Raw genomic sequence first — 18,961 nt, 5'->3', positions numbered from 1 at the left:
GTTGTTGACCAGTGTTATTAAAACAATTTCATAACATAGATGGATTTAATCCATACAAAAATAACAAAATATATAAAACATAAAGCATTTTTTATCTAAAAAAGGCAGAAAGAAGAATAAAGAAAATTTTTTTTAAATGTAAAAACAGAGGGATGAAACCTTAAAAACAAAAAAACAGCCAAACAAGGTAGGAATGACACCACATTACGAAGCCACAATACGACACCACGATCCTCATGGATAACCATCACAACATCTTTTGGCATTTTACTTTTGTTGTGGGATTGTGATGGATGGGGAAGAAGAAGAATGAAGAAGAATAACAATGAAGAATGACACCGCATTATGATGCCACAATACGACACAACAATCCTCTTCTGGTTTAGCATCATGATATCTTTTGACGTTGTTCCATCACAATCCCACACCAAAGGTAAAATGTCAGAGGATGTCGTGATGGTAATCCATAAGAGGGTTGTTGTGTTGTATTGTGGCATCGTAATACAGTGTCATTCCTACCTTGTTTGGTTGTTTTTTGCGATTTCATCCTTCTGATTGGAATCTTTTTTTTTACAGCGCGGTGACATAGCGCTGTTATATAATTGGCTATTCTGTCCTGTGTCTTGTCACACTTATGGCCGCGTACGTCCCTTTGATCTGAGGGCTATAAATAGAAATTTGTCCGACGTCACAACTCTTCCCATCATGCATGCTAATTCACCGTGTCGACATTTAAATTTTATAACTGCAAAATTGTTTCATCATTCTTAACCTAGACTTTTACTGCACCCAGCCGCACGATATCGAAGTATTCGCTTCTTGTTTTCATCGTTTTTTTTTTTTTTTTTCTTGTTATGAATAGGGTTAACATCGGCCATTTCCCATGATGCAGGCAGACGGCTCTTGGAGAATGGCGAGAGATGGAGATAGAGATGTGGAGAGAGAGAGAAAGAGGAAAATACAGAAAGAGTGAGTGTGAGAAAAGTTTGAGTGTGAGGTACAGATTTTGCCAGAGCTTATTGCTATGGAGAGGTTAGTAATTTCTCCACTTTAACAGCAGGGAAGTTCAAATGCCACAGGATGTTTTCAGTGAGGAGATGTAGGATGGTGCAGAAAGAGAGGGATAAGGGAGGTTGGCCTTTTCTGCAAAGACAGAGTTAAGGCAATCAACAATACTAGCGATACCCGTGCACATGCACGGGATAGCAGTACAACATAGCTGGTAGCAGATGACAGACCGTACACGGGGAATGACAAAAATACGCATTGTGCAAAATGCAAGTGGTACTATGGAACGCCAAGACTTCCCAAACATTGTCGGCATGTCCGCTAAGTGCCACAGCAGTTTCATAGGGATCGTGTGACGGCGAGCCGAGTTTTTAGTGTGCAAGCTTGGTGTTATAATAGAGACTAGTATAGGCTTTGATGGGCACGAGTGGTGTCCACTCTGACCCCATCTTTATGAGTGAAGGAACACATGAATAACATGTTCAAGAGACAGACATGACCAACTGCCACCAATTTTTTGTGGATACCAAAGTACCTGCAAATTCAACCGCAAGTAAGCTTGATGCTGGATTTTAGTGTGTCTGTGGATGAAGACACAATGTCTACAAATTTTGTGGAGTGACTGGAGGTTCCTATCAGTAGGGTTGATTTTTCCAGGAGGAAAAGGCAAGCTGTTTTCTGTCAATTGCCTCACCGCATGAATTATTGTACCAGGGATAAGATGTTGGGCAGGATAGTTGGATGCATGAAGGTATGGAGTGATGCAGGAGAAACAGTAGTTTCTTGATAAATGTGTCCCAGGCACTGTAAGTCTGGAGATGAAGAGATAGTCGACCAGTCGGTGGAAGACGAGGTGGACTGCCGTCCAGACTGATGCCCTTATTGGCATAGGGAGAAAGATCTTGCTGGGCACGCTGCATTACAAACTTAATTTGAAGGTTTGCTCAAATGCCTGATCAAACTGTGGCATGGTTAGCATGTCTGGTATTCTGACTGTGGCAAGATATAACAGGCATGAGAGCTCGGTTGTAGCAGTACTCACTGTGCCTCTTACCATAGGAGTTGCACTCACTCATACCTTTCTTGATGAAGCACTCCGTAAAAACAAATATGAGATCCTTATGGAATGTTGTATTGTTATTTTACTGAAAGAGATTGTGTTAGGATGGAGAAGAAAAGGGAAAGTGAGATATTAGGGTGTGAAACGTGTGGGAGGGGGTGGTAAAAGAATAAAAATAAGGGGCTTTGGGCTGTGTTGTGGCTTGGGGTGAAAGTGTGAGATGTGCGGGTAGCTGAACACTGGGGGCAGACAGCCAGATGTGGAGCGGGATATGGGTCTGGGTGTGGAAGCACAGGATGTGTGGGTGTCGATTTGGTCAATTGCGCTGCCATAAAATAAACTGAGGACAGTTAAAAAAAAAAGCTTTTCACAAGGTCAATGGTGAATCTGCTGAATGGGTTTCTGATGGCTATGCTGTAGCTCTCTCCCCATTACACATTTAAGACTGAATTATGTTGGCATATTTGTGGAATTCTTGAAACTACTGCCTACCTGCACTTTCCATCTCCATAATCCACTTTCCCATGCAATTGCCCACACGATAGTATGCATGGTGCTACATTGGCAATGCCATTTATATGGTGAGCTTGGTTTTTCCCGGTACGAGAAATACCACAACAGGCAAGGAATGTCCCTGTACCTTGCGTGCCTCGAGCATGCGGTTCAGAGAGACACAGATCTGTGCAAAGGTAGGACGGTCATTGGGTCGATCTCTCCAGCACTGTCGCATCAGCTCATATCTGTGCAGCGGGAATGATCGAGGTGAGGAGGGCACAGACAAAGGCCATGAGAGCAATGCTGAATGTGTAACTTTGGTGAAAGAGGCACGAGCTTTATTCAGAATTGCAGAGGGGTCAAAAGGGTCTTTCTAAATTTATATTGTTTCGTTTTTACACCATAGGGATGGCACCATGCTGATAGATAAGCAAGCTAAAATAATATGGTTCCCTTTCAAGGAACTTTGACACAGGAGGCAATTAAGTCCATCAAAGCCTGTACTAGTTTCAATAACTTATGGTTGTTTATCCATGCTCGATTCTTTCAAATACTGAACAACAAGTAAGGAAGCAGCATGTCCCATTTTAAAAGTCTTTGGTATGACTCGGCCAGGGTTCGAACCGCCGATCTCCCAGACTCAGAGCCGTCCCTCTAACCATTATGCCACCAAGTCTAGTTCAACTCTTTTACCAAGACTGGTTAAACAAGGACACTCTAGCCATGACGCCTGGTGTTTTTTATGAGCCTGGTGTTGGCACAGTGGTTAGGGCAGCGGCTTGGGATCCAAAAGGTCCTGAGTTCAAGCCCCGTTGGGCCACTGAATTAATACACCAGGGGGTTGACTCAGCCTGTCATCCTTCCGAGGTCGGTGAAATGAGTACCAGTATACTGGGCCGGTGTATACCCCGGTTAAAATAGGTGTACCATATCCCTGTGTCGTAAGAGGCGACCAGGGTTGCGTCAGGAAGGGCATCCGGCGTAAAACATGTGCCAAATCACTATGCGGATCATACAGACGATCCGCTGTGGCGACCCTTAACGGGAGCAGCCGAAAGAAGAAGAAGACTCCAGCCATGACGCCACCAAAGTTGCCGTTTTTCAAGTGTTCCACCTCTTCATGGTGACAAGATGGTTGCTTTTCATCTTAATCTGAGGGTTTTGCATAATGCCAATAACAAAAACCCTGAACTGGTTGGACACATGTGGCTGGACAAGTGTCCGTGAACTACGACGGCGTTCAAAGTTATCGGTTCAATATTATTGTCTCAATATCCATTTCAAAATATGCCAATCATTTAAATTTCCAATATGTAGCCAAATGTAGTAGGTAAAGGAAATATTTTTCCTTGCTAATCATATTTACTTGTGTTTTGAAAAGAAAATAAAAAAAGTTGGAGTTTTTTGGACGAACAAGCACATTGTCCCGATAACCTTTTTGAATGCCCCTTGTAACATTACAATCTTCAATTCAACTCATAGCACTGCAATGTTGGCCAAAATCACATCAATATATCACATAAGCGTAGCATGCCACACCTTCAAGAATGTGATTCTTGTATCATCATTATCATACATACAATGTGTTACTTATATTATGTACATCAGACAAACCAATTCATTTCTAAAACAGCGCTAAATCTATTTTGCATTTTGTTTGTGTCGTGTATCGCTATAAAAGACAATTTTATCATTAATGTCGTAATAATTAATACGAGTCAAACCTGCAAAGGTTTCTGGAATCATGAAAAAGGGCAATTTGCACACTACTGCAGCTCATTCATGCCAAATGGTGTGTTCAGAGGCAAGGAGCCGTTGTCACGTCGTACTGTGTGCCTATGCTCTTGTTTGGCTGCATAACCCGGCGTTCCGTGGAGCCACAGTTTGCCAGCTGGCTGCTAATAAAGCACTTCGGAAACTTGGATGAGATGTCATTGGCAAGTGCCAAGTCAGAACAAGAGCCAAGTGTGTTTGCAACGCAATCAATTATGGGGCATTGCAAAATGTCACTGTGCACGAAAACCAACAAGCCAGCAATGATGGCAATAGTGTAAGAAGTGCGCATCCGAAAGAAAGTACAATATATTTATCAGTGGTTTTGACCAAACAAACTCCCCTGACATAACCATGAATTTATAGAAATTTAGTGTCGACAGCATGTTTAACAGCAAGTACTCAACAAAGATGGCTTGTGAATAATACAACGGAATGCTAGTCTGAGAAAACGATAGTGTTGGTTGGCGCCAGCAAACAAGATGTACACAATGGGAACTATCGACCAAGAGTCTAAGGGTTAACAAGGGTAGATTAACCGTCATGGGAAATGAGGTGCATTTGCGTTTTGAACATTAATCGCCATTTGTCAGGGTAAAAGAAGGAAATGTGGATGGAGTGAAACTGGGATATAAAGTGTGATGCAAAGGTCTAAGATCAAAGGGGATCTGGATCAAAGATCGGAAGTCAAATTAATTTTTTGGAAAAGTGAGTTCAACGATAAAGGAACGTTCTAATTGAAGAAATGTTCTTCAATAAACATCTTCAAGTGATAAATTAACTTGTAATCGAAGAGATATTCTTGAATAAATGAGATAACAAATCACTCAAAGTTGTTGATTGAAGAACATCTCTGATTACAAGATAACTTTTTGTATGCAGGGTCGAGGCTCGTGGATGAGCTAGAACACATGATGGATCAGGATGTAACAAAATGAAAAGAACTGTAAAAAGAGAGGAGGGGACACCAACATCAAGGTTGAGGTACAAAATAGAGGGAGACTTCGATAAATAATGGATTTAGGGAAAGAAAGAGGGGTAGGAGAGGACGTATGGGGTAGGCAAGATGAATGCAGAAGCAAACCCTCAAGAACAAAAAACTGGAAATTTGAAAAGAGTTTGGCTTGGGGAGAGTTAATGGGATGAGAAAAGATCATGGTTTTGGATGGGGGATGATCTGAGATGATGGTAAACAGCTGTCTTTAAGACCTGGAGGGAAGAATGGGATTAAAAAGAATGTGGAAGTTGGTTCCACAGGTGGGGGAAAAAGGGGGAATGAATTGCTAGAAGTGAGCAGTTATTCTGGATTTTGGGAGTTTCACAACAAAGGGCATGTTGGTGGACCACATGCACCCTGTAGACAACTGACAGGGTGGGGGGGGGGGGTAGGGACAAAGCACAGAAAGCACTGAGGATGCAAGATCAGAAATGAGGTGGTAGAAGACAAGGAGATCATCGACCTGTCTGTGATGTGAAAGTGACAGGCTGAGAGACTCAGCTTCATCTGGGGGATTCCATTGATTTTAAAGGCAAGGTTGTCTCTGAATTAATACTTGAAGTTGTTGATTTAAGAACATCTCTACAATTAGAATAAAACTTAAAACAAGCAAATGACTCCTGATCTCTGATCAAGTCCTTTCAATATTTGACCTCTGGCCACCACTCTATATCCCTTCTTCCACTCACCCACATTTCCCTCTTTTCAGACCACACCTCATTTATCATGGCATTTAACAAACTTTTATCAGCTTTCAGTTTTCAGAAAAATGTATTGGTTGCCATGTTGATAAACTTTCTCGAACACAGATTTAACACTGTCATGATGTTTAGCATACTTACACCTCATCATCACAGTTCAGAGGTTTTTCCATTCGGTAACCCTGTGGCAACTTCTCATAGAGTTCAGCACAAGTCATACCACAGTATGGTGTTCCTCCTGGAAAATGAGACCGCACATATAAACACAGTATGAGGAACACATGGGAAGAGAACAACATGTACAGTCAAAAGATCAATTCAGGACATCCCGATCAAACTGAAGCTGTTATCTGACATGCTGCACATGCTGCTAAAACCTTAAAACAATTAATTTTACTCATCATTGTACACTGAAAACATGGGATACATGTGTAAAATGAAAGGTAATGATTGCCCGACCAAATTATGACCAAATATATTTGCAATTTCAGTATGGGTAATGAAGGTTTGTCTTTAAATCATACAATAAACATGTATGTTAGATTTACTCATCAAAACTGGAAGAAACATACAATAATTTGAGAGGTGTCTGTTGGTTTGTAGGTTTGTGTTTGGTTTCTATGCAATCCTTCACCACTGGATGAAATGGTTGAAAACTGTTGAATGTACTCACGGGGTTCAAGGAAAGGTTTTTGGCAGCAAAAAACAAATAATTCACAACCCGGAGATTCATGGTGGGGTGAGGACCCCATTTCTCTCCATATAAATCAGTATATTTGAGCACAACATGGTGGGAGAGGGTATTACAATTCATATTGAAATACACCAATTTTGAGGGAATTATTTTATCCGTAATACTGGGGGCATGAACCTGTTTGTATTCTGATGGAGTTAACTCGCCAACAATTCTGATGGAGTTAACACGCCTGCAATTCTGTGGGAGTCATTCCATGCATAATTCTGTGGGAATCATTCTGTGCATAATTCTGTGGGAGTCATCCCGTGCATGATTGTGTGGGAGTCATTCCGTGTGTGATTGTGTGGGAGTCATTCCGTGTGTAATCCTGTGGGAGTCATTTTGTGTGCAATCCTGTGGGAGTCATTCCATGAGTGATCCTGTGGGAGTCATTCCATGCGTGATCCTGTGGGAGTCAATCCGTGCGTGATCCTGTGGGAGTCATTCCGTGCGTAATCCTGTGGGAGTCATTCCGTGCGTAATCCTGTGGGCGTCATTCCGTGCGTAATCCTGTGGGCGTCATTCCGTGTGTAATTCCTGTGGGCGTCATTCCGTGTGTAATCCTGTGGGCGTCATTCCGTGTGTAATCCTGTGGGCGTCATTCCGTGTGTAATTCCTGTGGGCGTCATTCCGTGCATAATTGTGTGGGAGTCATTCCGTGTGTAATCCTGTGGGCGTCATTCCGTGTGTAATCCTGCGGGAGTCATTCCGTGCGTAATCCTGTGGGAGTCATTCCTACGTAATCCTGTGGGAGTCATTCCGTGCGTAATCCTGTGGGAGTCATTCCGTGCGTAATCCTGTGGGAGTCATTCCGTGCATAATCCTATGGGAGTCATTCCCTGCATGATCCTGTGGGAGTCATTCCGTGCATAATCCTGTGGGAGTCATTCCGTATGTGATCCTGTGGGAGTCATTCCGTGCGTAATTCTGTGGGAGTCATTCCATGCGTAATCCTGTGGCAGTCATTCCGTGCGTAATCCTGTGGGAGTCATTCCGTGCATAATTCTGTGGGAGTCATTCCGTGTGTGATCCTGTGGGAGTCATTCCGTGCATGATCCTGTGGGAGTCATTCCATGCATAATCCTGTGGCAGTCATTCCGTGCATAATGCTGTGGGAGTCATTCCGTGCGTAATTCTGTGGGAGTCATTCCGTGCGTAATTCTGTGGGAGTCATTCCGTGTGTGATCCTGTGGGAGTCATTCCGTGCGTGATCCTGTGGGAGTCATTCTGTGCGTGATCCTGTGGGGTTCATTCCGTGCGTAATTCTGTGGGAGTCATTCCGTGCGTAATCCTGTGGGAGTCATTCCGTGCGTAATCCTGTGGGAGTCATTCCGTGCATAATCCTGTGGGAGTCATTCCGTGTGTTATCTTGTGGGAGTCATTCCATGCGTAATCCTGTGGGAGTCATTCCGTGCGTAATCCTGTGGGAGTCATTCCGTGCATAATCCTGTGGGCGTCATTCCGTGTGTAATCCTGTGGGCGTCATTCCATGCATGATTGTGTGGGAATCATTCCGTGCGTGATCGTGTGGGAGTCATTCCCTGCGTGATCCTGTGGGAGTCATTCCGTGCATAATCCTGTGGGAGTCATTCCGTATGTGATCCTGTGGGAGTCATTCCGTGCATAATCCTGTGGGAGTCATTCCGTATGTGATCCTGTGGGAGTCATTCCGTGCGTAATCCTGTGGGCGTCATTCCGTGCGTAATCCTGTGGGCGTCATTCCGTGTGTAATTCCTGTGGGCGTCATTCCGTGTGTAATCCTGTGGGCGTCATTCCGTGTGTAATCCTGTGGGCGTCATTCCGTGTGTAATTCCTGTGGGCGTCATTCCGTGCATAATTGTGTGGGAGTCATTCCGTGTGTAATCCTGTGGGCGTCATTCCGTGTGTAATCCTGCGGGAGTCATTCCGTGCGTAATCCTGCGGGAGTCATTCCTACGTAATCCTGTGGGAGTCATTCCGTGCGTAATCCTGTGGGAGTCATTCCGTGCGTAATCCTGTGGGAGCCATTCCGTGCATAATCCTATGGGAGTCATTCCCTGCATGATTCTGTGGGAGTCATTCCGTGCATAATCCTGTGGGAGTCATTCCGTATGTGATCCTGTGGGAGTCATTCCGTGCGTAATTCTGTGGGAGTCATTCCATGCGTAATCCTGTGGCAGTCATTCCGTGCGTAATCCTGTGGGAGTCATTCCGTGCATAATTCTGTGGGAGTCATTCCGTGTGTGATCCTGTGGGAGTCATTCCATGCATAATCCTGTGGCAGTCATTCCGTGCATAATGCTGTGGGAGTCATTCCGTGCGTAATTCTGTGGGAGTCATTCCGTGTGTGATCCTGTGGGAGTCATTCCGTGCGTGATCCTGTGGGAGTCATTCTGTGCGTGATCCTGTGGGGTTCATTCCGTGCGTAATTCTGTGGGAGTCATTCCGTGCGTAATCCTGTGGGAGTCATTCCGTGCATAATCCTGTGGGAGTCATTCCGTGTGTTATCTTGTGGGAGTCATTCCATGCGTAATCCTGTGGGAGTCATTCCGTGCGTAATCCTGTGGGAGTCATTCCGTGCGTAATCCTGTGGGCGTCATTCCGTGTGTAATCCTGTGGGCGTCATTCCATGCATGATTGTGTGGGAGTCATTCCGTGCGTGATCGTGTGGGAGTCATTCCCTGCGTGATCCTGTGGGAGTCATTCCGTGCATAATCCTGTGGGAGTCATTCCGTATGTGATCCTGTGGGAGTCATTCCGTGCGTAATTCTGTGGGAGTCATTCCATGCGTAATCCTGTGGCAGTCATTCCGTGCGTAATCCTGTGGGAGTCATTCCGTGTGTAATTCTGTGAGAGTCCTTCCGTACGTAATCCTGTGGGAGTCATTCCATGCGTAATGCTGTGGGAGTCATTCCATGCATAATCCTGTGGGAGTCATTCCGTGCATAATCCTGTGGGAGTCATTCCGTGTGTAATCCTGTGGGAGTCATTCTGTGCATGATTCTGTGGGAGTCATTTCATGCGCGATTCTGTGGGAGTCATTCCGTGCGTAATCCTGTGGGATTCATTCCGTGCGTAATCCTGTGGGAGTCATTCCGTGCATAATCCTGTGGGAGCCATTCCGTGTGTCATCTTGTGGGAGTCATTCCATGCGTAATTCTGCGGGAGTCATTCCGTGCATGATTCTGCGGAGTCATTCCGTGCGTAATTCTGCGGGTCATTCTGTGGGTAATTCTGTGGGAGTCATTCCGTGCGTAATGCTGTGGGAATCATTCCGTGCGTAATCCTGTGGGAGTCATTCCGTGCATAATCCTGTGGGAGTCTTTCCATGCGGAATCCTGTGGGAGTCATCCCGTGCTTAATTCTGTGGGAATTATCCCATCCGTAATTCTGGGAAAACAAACCCATCCGTAATTCTGGCAAAACAAACCCATCCGTAATTCTGGGAAAACAAACCCATCCGTAATTTTGGGAAAACAAACCCATCCGCAATTCTGGGGGAATTAACCAGTCTGCAATTCTGTGGGAATTATCCTGTGCTTAATTCTGTGGGAATTAACCTGTCCATAATTCTGGAGGAATTAACCTGTTCATACTTAAGTAATTCATAATTAACCCATCTGAAAGGATGGGTTCTTTGCTCGAATCGATAAATCTCCTCGCATACTTTGACAGCCCCAACTAATCCCAACTTCTTGTGGGATAGGTTGGGGGTGAGGGTGGGATTGGGGGGGGGAGCTTTTGGCCCCAATTCTTTCATGAACCAACAGGGAAAGCTCCACAATTGACTGAACAGGGATTTGTAATTTGCTCAGGGTGACACATATAACTCGCATTCTCTTCACAAAAGACACCGTGGGATCTCCAACGTCCACAAAATTATTGTAGCAAATGGAACACATGAGCTTAACGTCAATCTGGACTGAGGGGTGCGACATTTTGTGATGCAATACCCTACGTGCGAAGCATCGGTCCAATAGTTTATCGTCAATTTCAGAATGGAACCCAAACGAGACAGGTCAAAGGTAAGTAAGTACATTACCAATCTGCACCATCCTTTCGGATTGGAATATCCAGAAGTGAACGTAAATAATGTCGCATCAATATGGTCCACAAATGCAGCAGTTTGCATCGAGGGGGAGTTTTTCGTTTTCCATTCTGCCTTTCAAAATAGTGCTTTAATTTATTCATTGTCAATGTAAAAAATAAATTCCACAATCCTGCTCACCACCCTGTAACCACCTCACAGTTCTCAAAGCCGATGCTTGGTTGCTTTATTGGAATGCCATGTTAGGCCCACAACCAAAAGGTCTTTTGAAGGGAGTTTTGGAAAGCAACGTCGAATGTCAATCCCATTTTAGTCTTCAAATGATGATGGGATGATGAAGTTACACTGGTGTGTTGTGAATATGATCCCTTCATTTTGTGCCATGCATTTCTGCCTTGTAAAACGGTCACACTGAAACTGTTGAGAATGGTCAGAAATTATGAACATTTTTGGACTTTCAAAAGGTTAAAAAAAATAGACCTTTACCTCTAACAGGCCTTAACCTGGGTGTGAATGGATGGAATAGTGTGCGAGCATTTATGAGTGAGTTAGCAGGTGCACTCTTGTTGATTAAATGTGTGATTAACTGTGGCTATGTGGTCATATCACGTCTCCGCCATGCTCGGCGATTCATCGCTGACCTACCCAGGCTGACTATCTCCCACAGCAGAACGCCAAAGGACCAACTGCAAGCACAGGATGGTTCATGGAAGGTTCGAGAGGTCCACCACAAGCACACGCACACAAAAAAAACATGGTGAAATCAAAACAAATCAGCAAGATGATCAAAGACTATTTTCACCACCATCATGATATTGGATGTAAATCATTTCCTGATCAGGACAGCTCTAAAGCCCACTTGGCGAGCAACTATTACCTTTCTAATAAACTAGTGACAGGTTTCTCAATCTATCAATGCCATGACGACTGTCAATGTGCAATCACAACAGGATTACAATTTTTACGTACAAAGCACATTCAAAAAGTATTCGGAACCAGATAATCACAACAACGCCTCAAGAAATTCCAAACTTTTGCAACAAAGTGCTATACATGCAGTTAGTAAGAAAAATTATTGAGTTGCTAATTGAGTATACTCATTCACTGAAAAATAAAAGGTTGAACCTTCTTGGACCGTCGTATCTCGTTCCAAGAATAATAAGACCTTCTTATCTGGTTCCAAGAACATTTTGGACACCACTCGAACATCACATTTGTTGTTGATCAAAAAGTTTCTGATCTCTCCATTGTAATCCCAAAGAGTAAATATTCGTGGGCATACTTGTGCTTTATCCATACCTGCACTAGTCTACGAATGTATAGGTAAAACAAGAAAAATAATTATTGTACTCAACACAAAGGCAGACTTGGTGCTGTCAAAGAAGCCTCATGGCAAGGATTGCAATGGGTTGTTTTCTGTTGCCTTTTAAGTGGTAGTCCAGGTAGGAATTTGTAATTTGGGTTGCTGGTGATAGCTCACCTACTCTTCGCGATGAAGGACACCATGGGATTTTTATTGTCCACCAACTAATGTCGACAGACAGGACACAGAGTTTAATGTCCATCTGAGGGATGGCACACACATTGAGGTCTCGCCATGTCTGCGAAACACCAGGATCAGAGTTTATAGCTGGTGCAAGATTCAAACCCAAGCTAGACAGCTTAGAGGCAAGTGTGCTTACCTGTAGGCTATCCTGCCAACCCAATCTGGAGGTAGTGGTGCTTATTATATACACTTATCCACAAGTAGGAAATGGACTAGGTTCTTGGGATACCATGGCCAACACTGTTCGAAAAAAAAAAAATGGTGCGGCATCTTTAATGTACACAACCTAAATGCAGACTGGATCGCTGGCGTTGCACCCTCAGGTGAAGAGAAATGTCTTCCGAGATGGCCGCCTGTTGATATTCTACCATAACGGTGATCCTCAGTGACAACTGTATGCAGGAATAATCTATAGTAAGGGTTTGATTCCTGCTTAAGGCCCTGTCTCACCTTGACGTTTTAGCCAGCATATGGCAAGGTATCAAAATGTATGCAAAACGCTGGCGTACGCTGAACTATTGATGTTTTTTCCCAGTTTTGGATGTATTCATAACGAGTTGGACGTATGCATAACGTATTAGTAACGTACACAGAACGTTTCAATCACATATAGAAAACTTACACCAACGCATGCTGAGCGTGTTGTCGGCGTTCACAACCTATGCCCAAAGATAGTCTAACTTATGCATAGCGCACGGCAGCGTATCGCCGACGATCACGTGACATAGGCTATTACTAGGCTGCGGCTCGACGATTCAAATCATAACCGCACTAGACATCGAAGTGTGAAGCCGCTGTCACACCTTGATATGACGTTTTAGCCAGCATATGCCCACGTATGAAAAATTTTCCGAACTAAGCACACGTCGAATATGTTATGGGTAAGTTTTGTACATATTAAGAGGATGCTGGCATACGTCGTCATATGCCGAGTACGTCGATAAATTTTCAGCATGTTGAAAACTTCTCGACGTACTCGGCATATGACACACGTTCCGCATATGCTGGCCATAAGGTGCAGGCACGTTATGCGATCGTTGACACACGTTACTTGTAAGTTACTCATAAGTTGAAACACGTGGAAGTAACATTCGCGAGCTAATGGTTAGTGTCAGTGTTCCAGACTCCCTGTTTTTTTTTTTCTTCGGTATGACGGTGATGTTGACACTTCGATTTCTAGTGCGGATATAATATAATATAATTAATAGGCTGCCGCTCAACGATTTAAATCATAACCACACTAGAAATGGAAGTGTCAACATCACCGTCATACCGAAGGAAAAATAAAAAACCAAAAGGTGACCACGTGTGACTTCTTTAAGGTCACACTGAGGTGAACAGAGCTGCTATCCACCAGGAGCGACTCCTTGAGGAATATCTGCCTCCGAGAGATTCCGATGAGTATTATTCTACAGAGTAACCATGAAAAATATGCGTTTGCCTCATAACGTCACCAAATGACGTCATAATGTCTCAAGCTTGACATATCTAGAAAGCACTCATCGAGGTGTTCAAATTGAGGTACGACACGATATGGTTCCTAAAACTTGAAAATTTGACCTTGGGGTCAAATATGTTTGACCTCAGGCGCTAACCATGAAGGTCAAGGCCAATCGCCACCAAAAATTAATCACCTGAGCGCCAGACCATGAACCATATTCCCATGAAGTTTGAAAACGATCTGATCAAAATTACTCAAAAAAATAAGGGTTTCGTCGACTCCCCTGATTTGCGACAGTGACCTTGACCTTTGACCTTGACCTTCAAAATTTTGTGCGCTGAAAGGGACCTCTATAGACCTCTGATATGCGAAGTTACAAAAATTTCCAATGATAACTGTGCTCTGCAGAATTTTTTATACGTGATTTCAGACAAACAAACAAAAAAAAAAATAAACCAATGTCACCCGCAGGGTGACCCGTAGCTTGTCAAAAGGTGACCACGTGTGACTTCTTTAAGGTCACACTGAGGTGAACAGAGCTGCTATCCAACAGGAGCGACTTCTTGAGGAATATCTGCCGACGAGAGATTCCGATGAGAATCGTTCTACAGTGTAACCATGAAAAATGTGTTTGCCTCATAACGTCACCAAATGACGTCATAAAGTCTCAAGCTTGACATATCTAGAAAGCACTCATTGAGGTGTTAAATTTGAGGTACGACACGATATGGTTCCTAAAACTTGAAAATTTGACCTTGGGGTCAAATATGTTTGACCTCAGGCGCTAACCATGAAGGTCAAGGCCAATCGCCACCAAAAACTAATCAGCTGAGCGCCAGACCATATACTACATTCCCATAAAGTTTGGAGACGATTCGATTAAAATTACTCAAAAAATAAGGGTTTCGTCGAATCTCTGATTTGCGACAAAGTGACGTTGACCTTCAAAATTTTATGCGCTGAAAGGGACCTCTATAGGCCTCTGATATGCGAAGTTACAAAAAGTTCCAATGATAACTGTACTCTGCAGAATTTTTTATACGTGATTACAGACAAAAAAAAAAAAAAACATACAAGCTGACTAACATATCTTGCAAAAACTTCGTTTTGGCAAGATAAAAAAACAAAAAAAAAAAACAAGGAGTCTGGAACACTGACGCTGACCATTACCTTGACGTGTTTCGACTTATGAGTAACTTACAAGTAACATGTGTCGACGTGTGTCAACGATCGCGCAACGTGCCTACAACACGTTACTCATAGGTTAAAAATAAGTTTCGGGTTCGCTAAAACAGACGGAGGCCCCTGGAGTACCGGCGGAAAGTGGATGCAGAGATGCGCTGCTCTGTCGTATGCTCCCACACCTGACCTGACCCTCTACTCTGTATGTGCTTTGTCCTGCCACCCCCCCCCCCAGGTTTGTTTTCATTTATTTGGTACACTCATTTCATGGTACACTCACCCCAGGATACACTCATTTGTTCCTGTTTTTCCCACCTGTGGAATCAACTTCCACATTCTCTTCAATCTCATTCTTCCTTCAAGGTCTTTAAGACAGCTATTCACAACAATCTCAGATCTTCCCCAATCCAAAACCATGATCTTTTCTAACCTCGATAACCCACCCAAATCCCTCCTTCCAATTTTCAAGTTTTCTCTCCTTGGAGTTTCCTTCTGTATCTATCTTGTCCATCCCATGCATGCATGTTTTTCATTCTGTTTTTGTGTTGTGTCCTGATCCGTTCATTGTACTAGCTCTTGCATGAGCCTCGACTATGCACACAAAACTAATACCTATTTTGGGGGGGGCAACCCCCATAGAACCCCATAGGGTCTGATTTTTTAAAATACCATGAACAAACGTTGGTACATACAGTGTGATGAAGGCTGTGGTGAAGTTTCATCAAAATCACATGTGCAGTTTCAGAGCTGAATTTGCAGGTATCTGTGGACGGACGGATGGATGGATGACGCACCGTTCCATAAGCTCCCCAGAACTACGTTCCAGGTGAGCTAAAAAATAGAGGGTAAAGCATGAAAAAATGCATGTTTTCATATAGTTTTCATACATGAAATACATAGTTTTCATGCATGAAAACGTAAAGAAAACCTGTCTTAAAAGGCCAATGTAACAATACACATTCGGCTAGCCTACCTTTTTTGTAAAATGCAGAGAGGTCGACAACATCCTCGACTTGAATGCAGTTGGGACAGCCGGCTTTACATCCATACCCGAAAGATAAAGCCATGCGCCACGATGCAGCGCCCCTTAGTGGCGCGGCACATGGATGGTGGTTTCAGGCTCATGATATTAAATTTCACCCAACAAAATAAGTTGAATGAAACAAATGTAGATGTAGATGAAGCTAAGTGAGAGCCACGAGGAGAGATGTGGTTGGGATAGGGTAAGTGGGGTGGTGGGGGTTGAAAGACTTACACTTGAGATAAATCATTTGTTTCATTATTTTGCTGTATTTTGAAAGTACAACATATTTGATTTTTATTATTTTGTAAGCAGCCATGTTGCATAATTGCTGGGAACATGGCTGTGCCACTGATGCAGTGCCCCCCTTTTTCAGTAAGCTGGTACTAATTTTACCAACATCAGAAGGATGACAGGCTGAGTCAACCCACCTGGTGTTATTAAATTGAAAAAAACAGGGGCTCAAACTCAACACCCAAAGATCTTAAGCCAGCCACCCTTAACCGTAAAGCCAACACCAGGCTTACATATTTTTTTTTTTTTGTATACCTTGGTCGAGGCTCGTATGAGAGCTAACACACAACTCACAGCAAGGAGGCATGAGACAAGAGGGGCAGGAGTGGAAGGGACAAAACAGTGGGGAACAGACACATCAGGTGAACTGTGGAAGGGAGAGGGATGGGGATGGGACGGGGAACATGGCGAAGAGAAGATGGACATTTCAGGGACTTTCAGGAAGGAAAGTAGGAGAAATGAAGGAAGTGGGCTTGGGTGGATTATTGGGGGTAGAAAAGATCGAGGATTTGGATGGGGGAAGATAAGAGGTGGTGGTGAACAGCTGTTTTGAAAGCCTGGAGGGAAGAATGGGAAAGAATAGAGTGAGGAAGTTTATTCCAAAGGCGGGAAAAAAGAGGAATGAAAGAGTGAAGATGAGCAGTGATTCGTGATTTTGGGAGTTTTACCAGAAGGGGGTTGTTGGCGGACCTTGAGCGCCCTGTGGAAATGTGGTGGGGACAAATCGCAGAGAGAGCAGGGGGGGCAAGGCTGGAGAGGAGTCGGTAGAAGACAGAAAGACCACCGACCAACCTGCGGTGATTGAGTGAGAGGCCCAAAGATTCAGCTTCATTGCGGGAGATGCCGATGATCTTAAATGCCCTGGTTTCGACAGCATGAAGCCGAGAAAGGTGGGAGGCAGGAGCACCAGCCCAGAGGGGAGAGCAGTACTCCATCAGGCTACGGACAAAAGCTTTGTAAGTGGTCAGGAGCTCAAGAGGGCCGAGGAAGGACTTAGCACGACGGAGGATTCCCAGTCGGCGACTGGCTTTTGAGGCGAGGTTGGAAATGTGACTTTCCCAGGAAAGGTCATGGCAGACCTAGAAGCTTGAAAGAAAAGACTTCTTCCAGAGGATTGTTGAGAAAGTGGATGGGGGGGTTTTGTAAACGGTCCTTTCGAAGAGACATAGTGAGAGTGTGAGATTTGTCTGGATTGAAAGACATGTTCCACGTGTTGGACCAGTTTGTGATTTTATCCAGATCTGCAGTGAGTGAAGAAGCTGCTGCTTGCCGGTCTGAGGGATGACAGATGGTACGGCAGAGGGTGGAGTCGTCGGCAAAGAGAAATAGAGGATTTTCCAGAGACTCCGAGAGATCATTGATGAAAACCAGAAAAAGAACAGGGCCCAGAACGCTACCTTGAGGAACTCCAGCCTGCACAGGAAGAGGGGATGAAAGAACTCCATTTAGGGCCACACGTTGACTGCGACAGGAGAGGAAGTCTGCGAGCCATGAGTGGAGATGGCCTTGAATACCATGGGAAGAGAGTTTGGTGAGTAGTGCAGGGTGCCAGACTGTGTCAAAAGCACGTGATATGTCCAGGGATACGGCTCGGATTTCCTGTCTGGCATTGAGGACCTCCATCCATTGATGGGAGAGCAGAAGCAGCATATCCAGGGTAGAGTGACCTGGTCTGAAACCAAATTGATGATTGGAAATCAAGCCATTGGAGAAGAGGAAGGATTTCATATCTGAGGCGATGATGGATTCCATCACCTTGCTGATGATTGGGAGAAGGCTGATTGGTCTGTAGTTATAGGGATCTGTTTTTGCACCTTTTTTATGCAGGGCAATGATGTTAGCAGATTTCCAAGCAGATGGCAGATGACCTTGGGCAAATGAGAGGGTGAATAGAACAGAGAGAGGGTGAGCAAGAGCAGAAGAGCAGGCTTTGAGGACACGTGGGCTGATGCCGTCTGGACCGGTTGCAGAATTTGACTCGAGGTTTGAAAGCAAGCTCTCCACCTTGTCAGGAGAAAAGGATACAGAGTCCAGGGACAGTTGGGTGCGACTGGGTAAAGTGGGTAGAGATAGTGATCGGTTTAGGACACAACATTTAGCTGCAAACACCGAGTTTAGACATTCAGCTTTATCACGTGTGGAATCAGCAGTGCGGCCATTTGAGGTAAGGGAGGGGATGGAGGGGGAACATACACCAGAAACAGATTTGATTAAATGCCACCAGGATTTTGAGGAGGGAGAGAGGTTTGAGAGTTCAGACTTGAGATGAGAAAGATGTTGTTTTCTGGCTCTCCTGAGGGTAGATACACACTTGTTTGTGGAAAGAACTGAGATTGCCCTCAGTTGGGTTTGCTTTCCATGAGGCAAAGGCAAGTTGTTTCAGGACAACTGCCTCGCCACAAGCTTCAGTAAACCAAGGGCGGGAGGAAGGGTAAGACAACTGAACACGAGAGGGGATAAATCTGTGCATGAGGGAGAGCAAGTTTCTTTGAAAGAATTCCCAGGATGAGTTGATGTTTGAGAAAGTAGTGATAGGAGACCAGTCTGTAAGTTTGATGGCTGCTCGGAGACCCTGCCAGTCGGCTTGAGTGAAATGCCAGACTCGACGACGGTGAGGTGGTTCTCTGATAACAGCCAGAGAGATGTCCACTTTAACAAGGACGTGGTCAGAAGAACCAAT

At 44.3% G+C, this 18,961-nt stretch overlaps 1 protein-coding gene across 3 annotated transcripts in view; it reads right to left on the bottom strand.

The window, feature by feature from the left end:
- Positions 1-18,961, bottom strand: part of LOC147024930 (tyrosine-protein kinase receptor Tie-1-like) — a 161,641-nt gene that overhangs the window by 10,485 nt on the left and 132,195 nt on the right. For all 3 annotated transcript variants that reach the window (XM_085885348.1, XM_085885350.1, XM_085885349.1), the window contains exons 23-25: positions 11,443-11,483; positions 6,176-6,272; positions 2,709-2,808 (exon numbers count right to left, since the gene is read on the bottom strand). In XM_085885348.1, coding sequence (XP_085741474.1) covers positions 2,709-2,808; positions 6,176-6,272; positions 11,443-11,483 — 238 coding nt within the window. The remainder of the gene's footprint in view (positions 1-2,708; positions 2,809-6,175; positions 6,273-11,442; positions 11,484-18,961) is intronic.

This window comes from Eptatretus burgeri, chromosome 6 (genome assembly GCF_056783735.1).
Source record: "Eptatretus burgeri isolate ZD-2024b chromosome 6, Ebu_testis_v1, whole genome shotgun sequence".
In the NCBI taxonomy this organism is placed as follows: Eukaryota; Metazoa; Chordata; class Myxini; order Myxiniformes; family Myxinidae; genus Eptatretus; species Eptatretus burgeri.
This window is presented reverse-complemented; position numbering and strand designations above follow the sequence as displayed.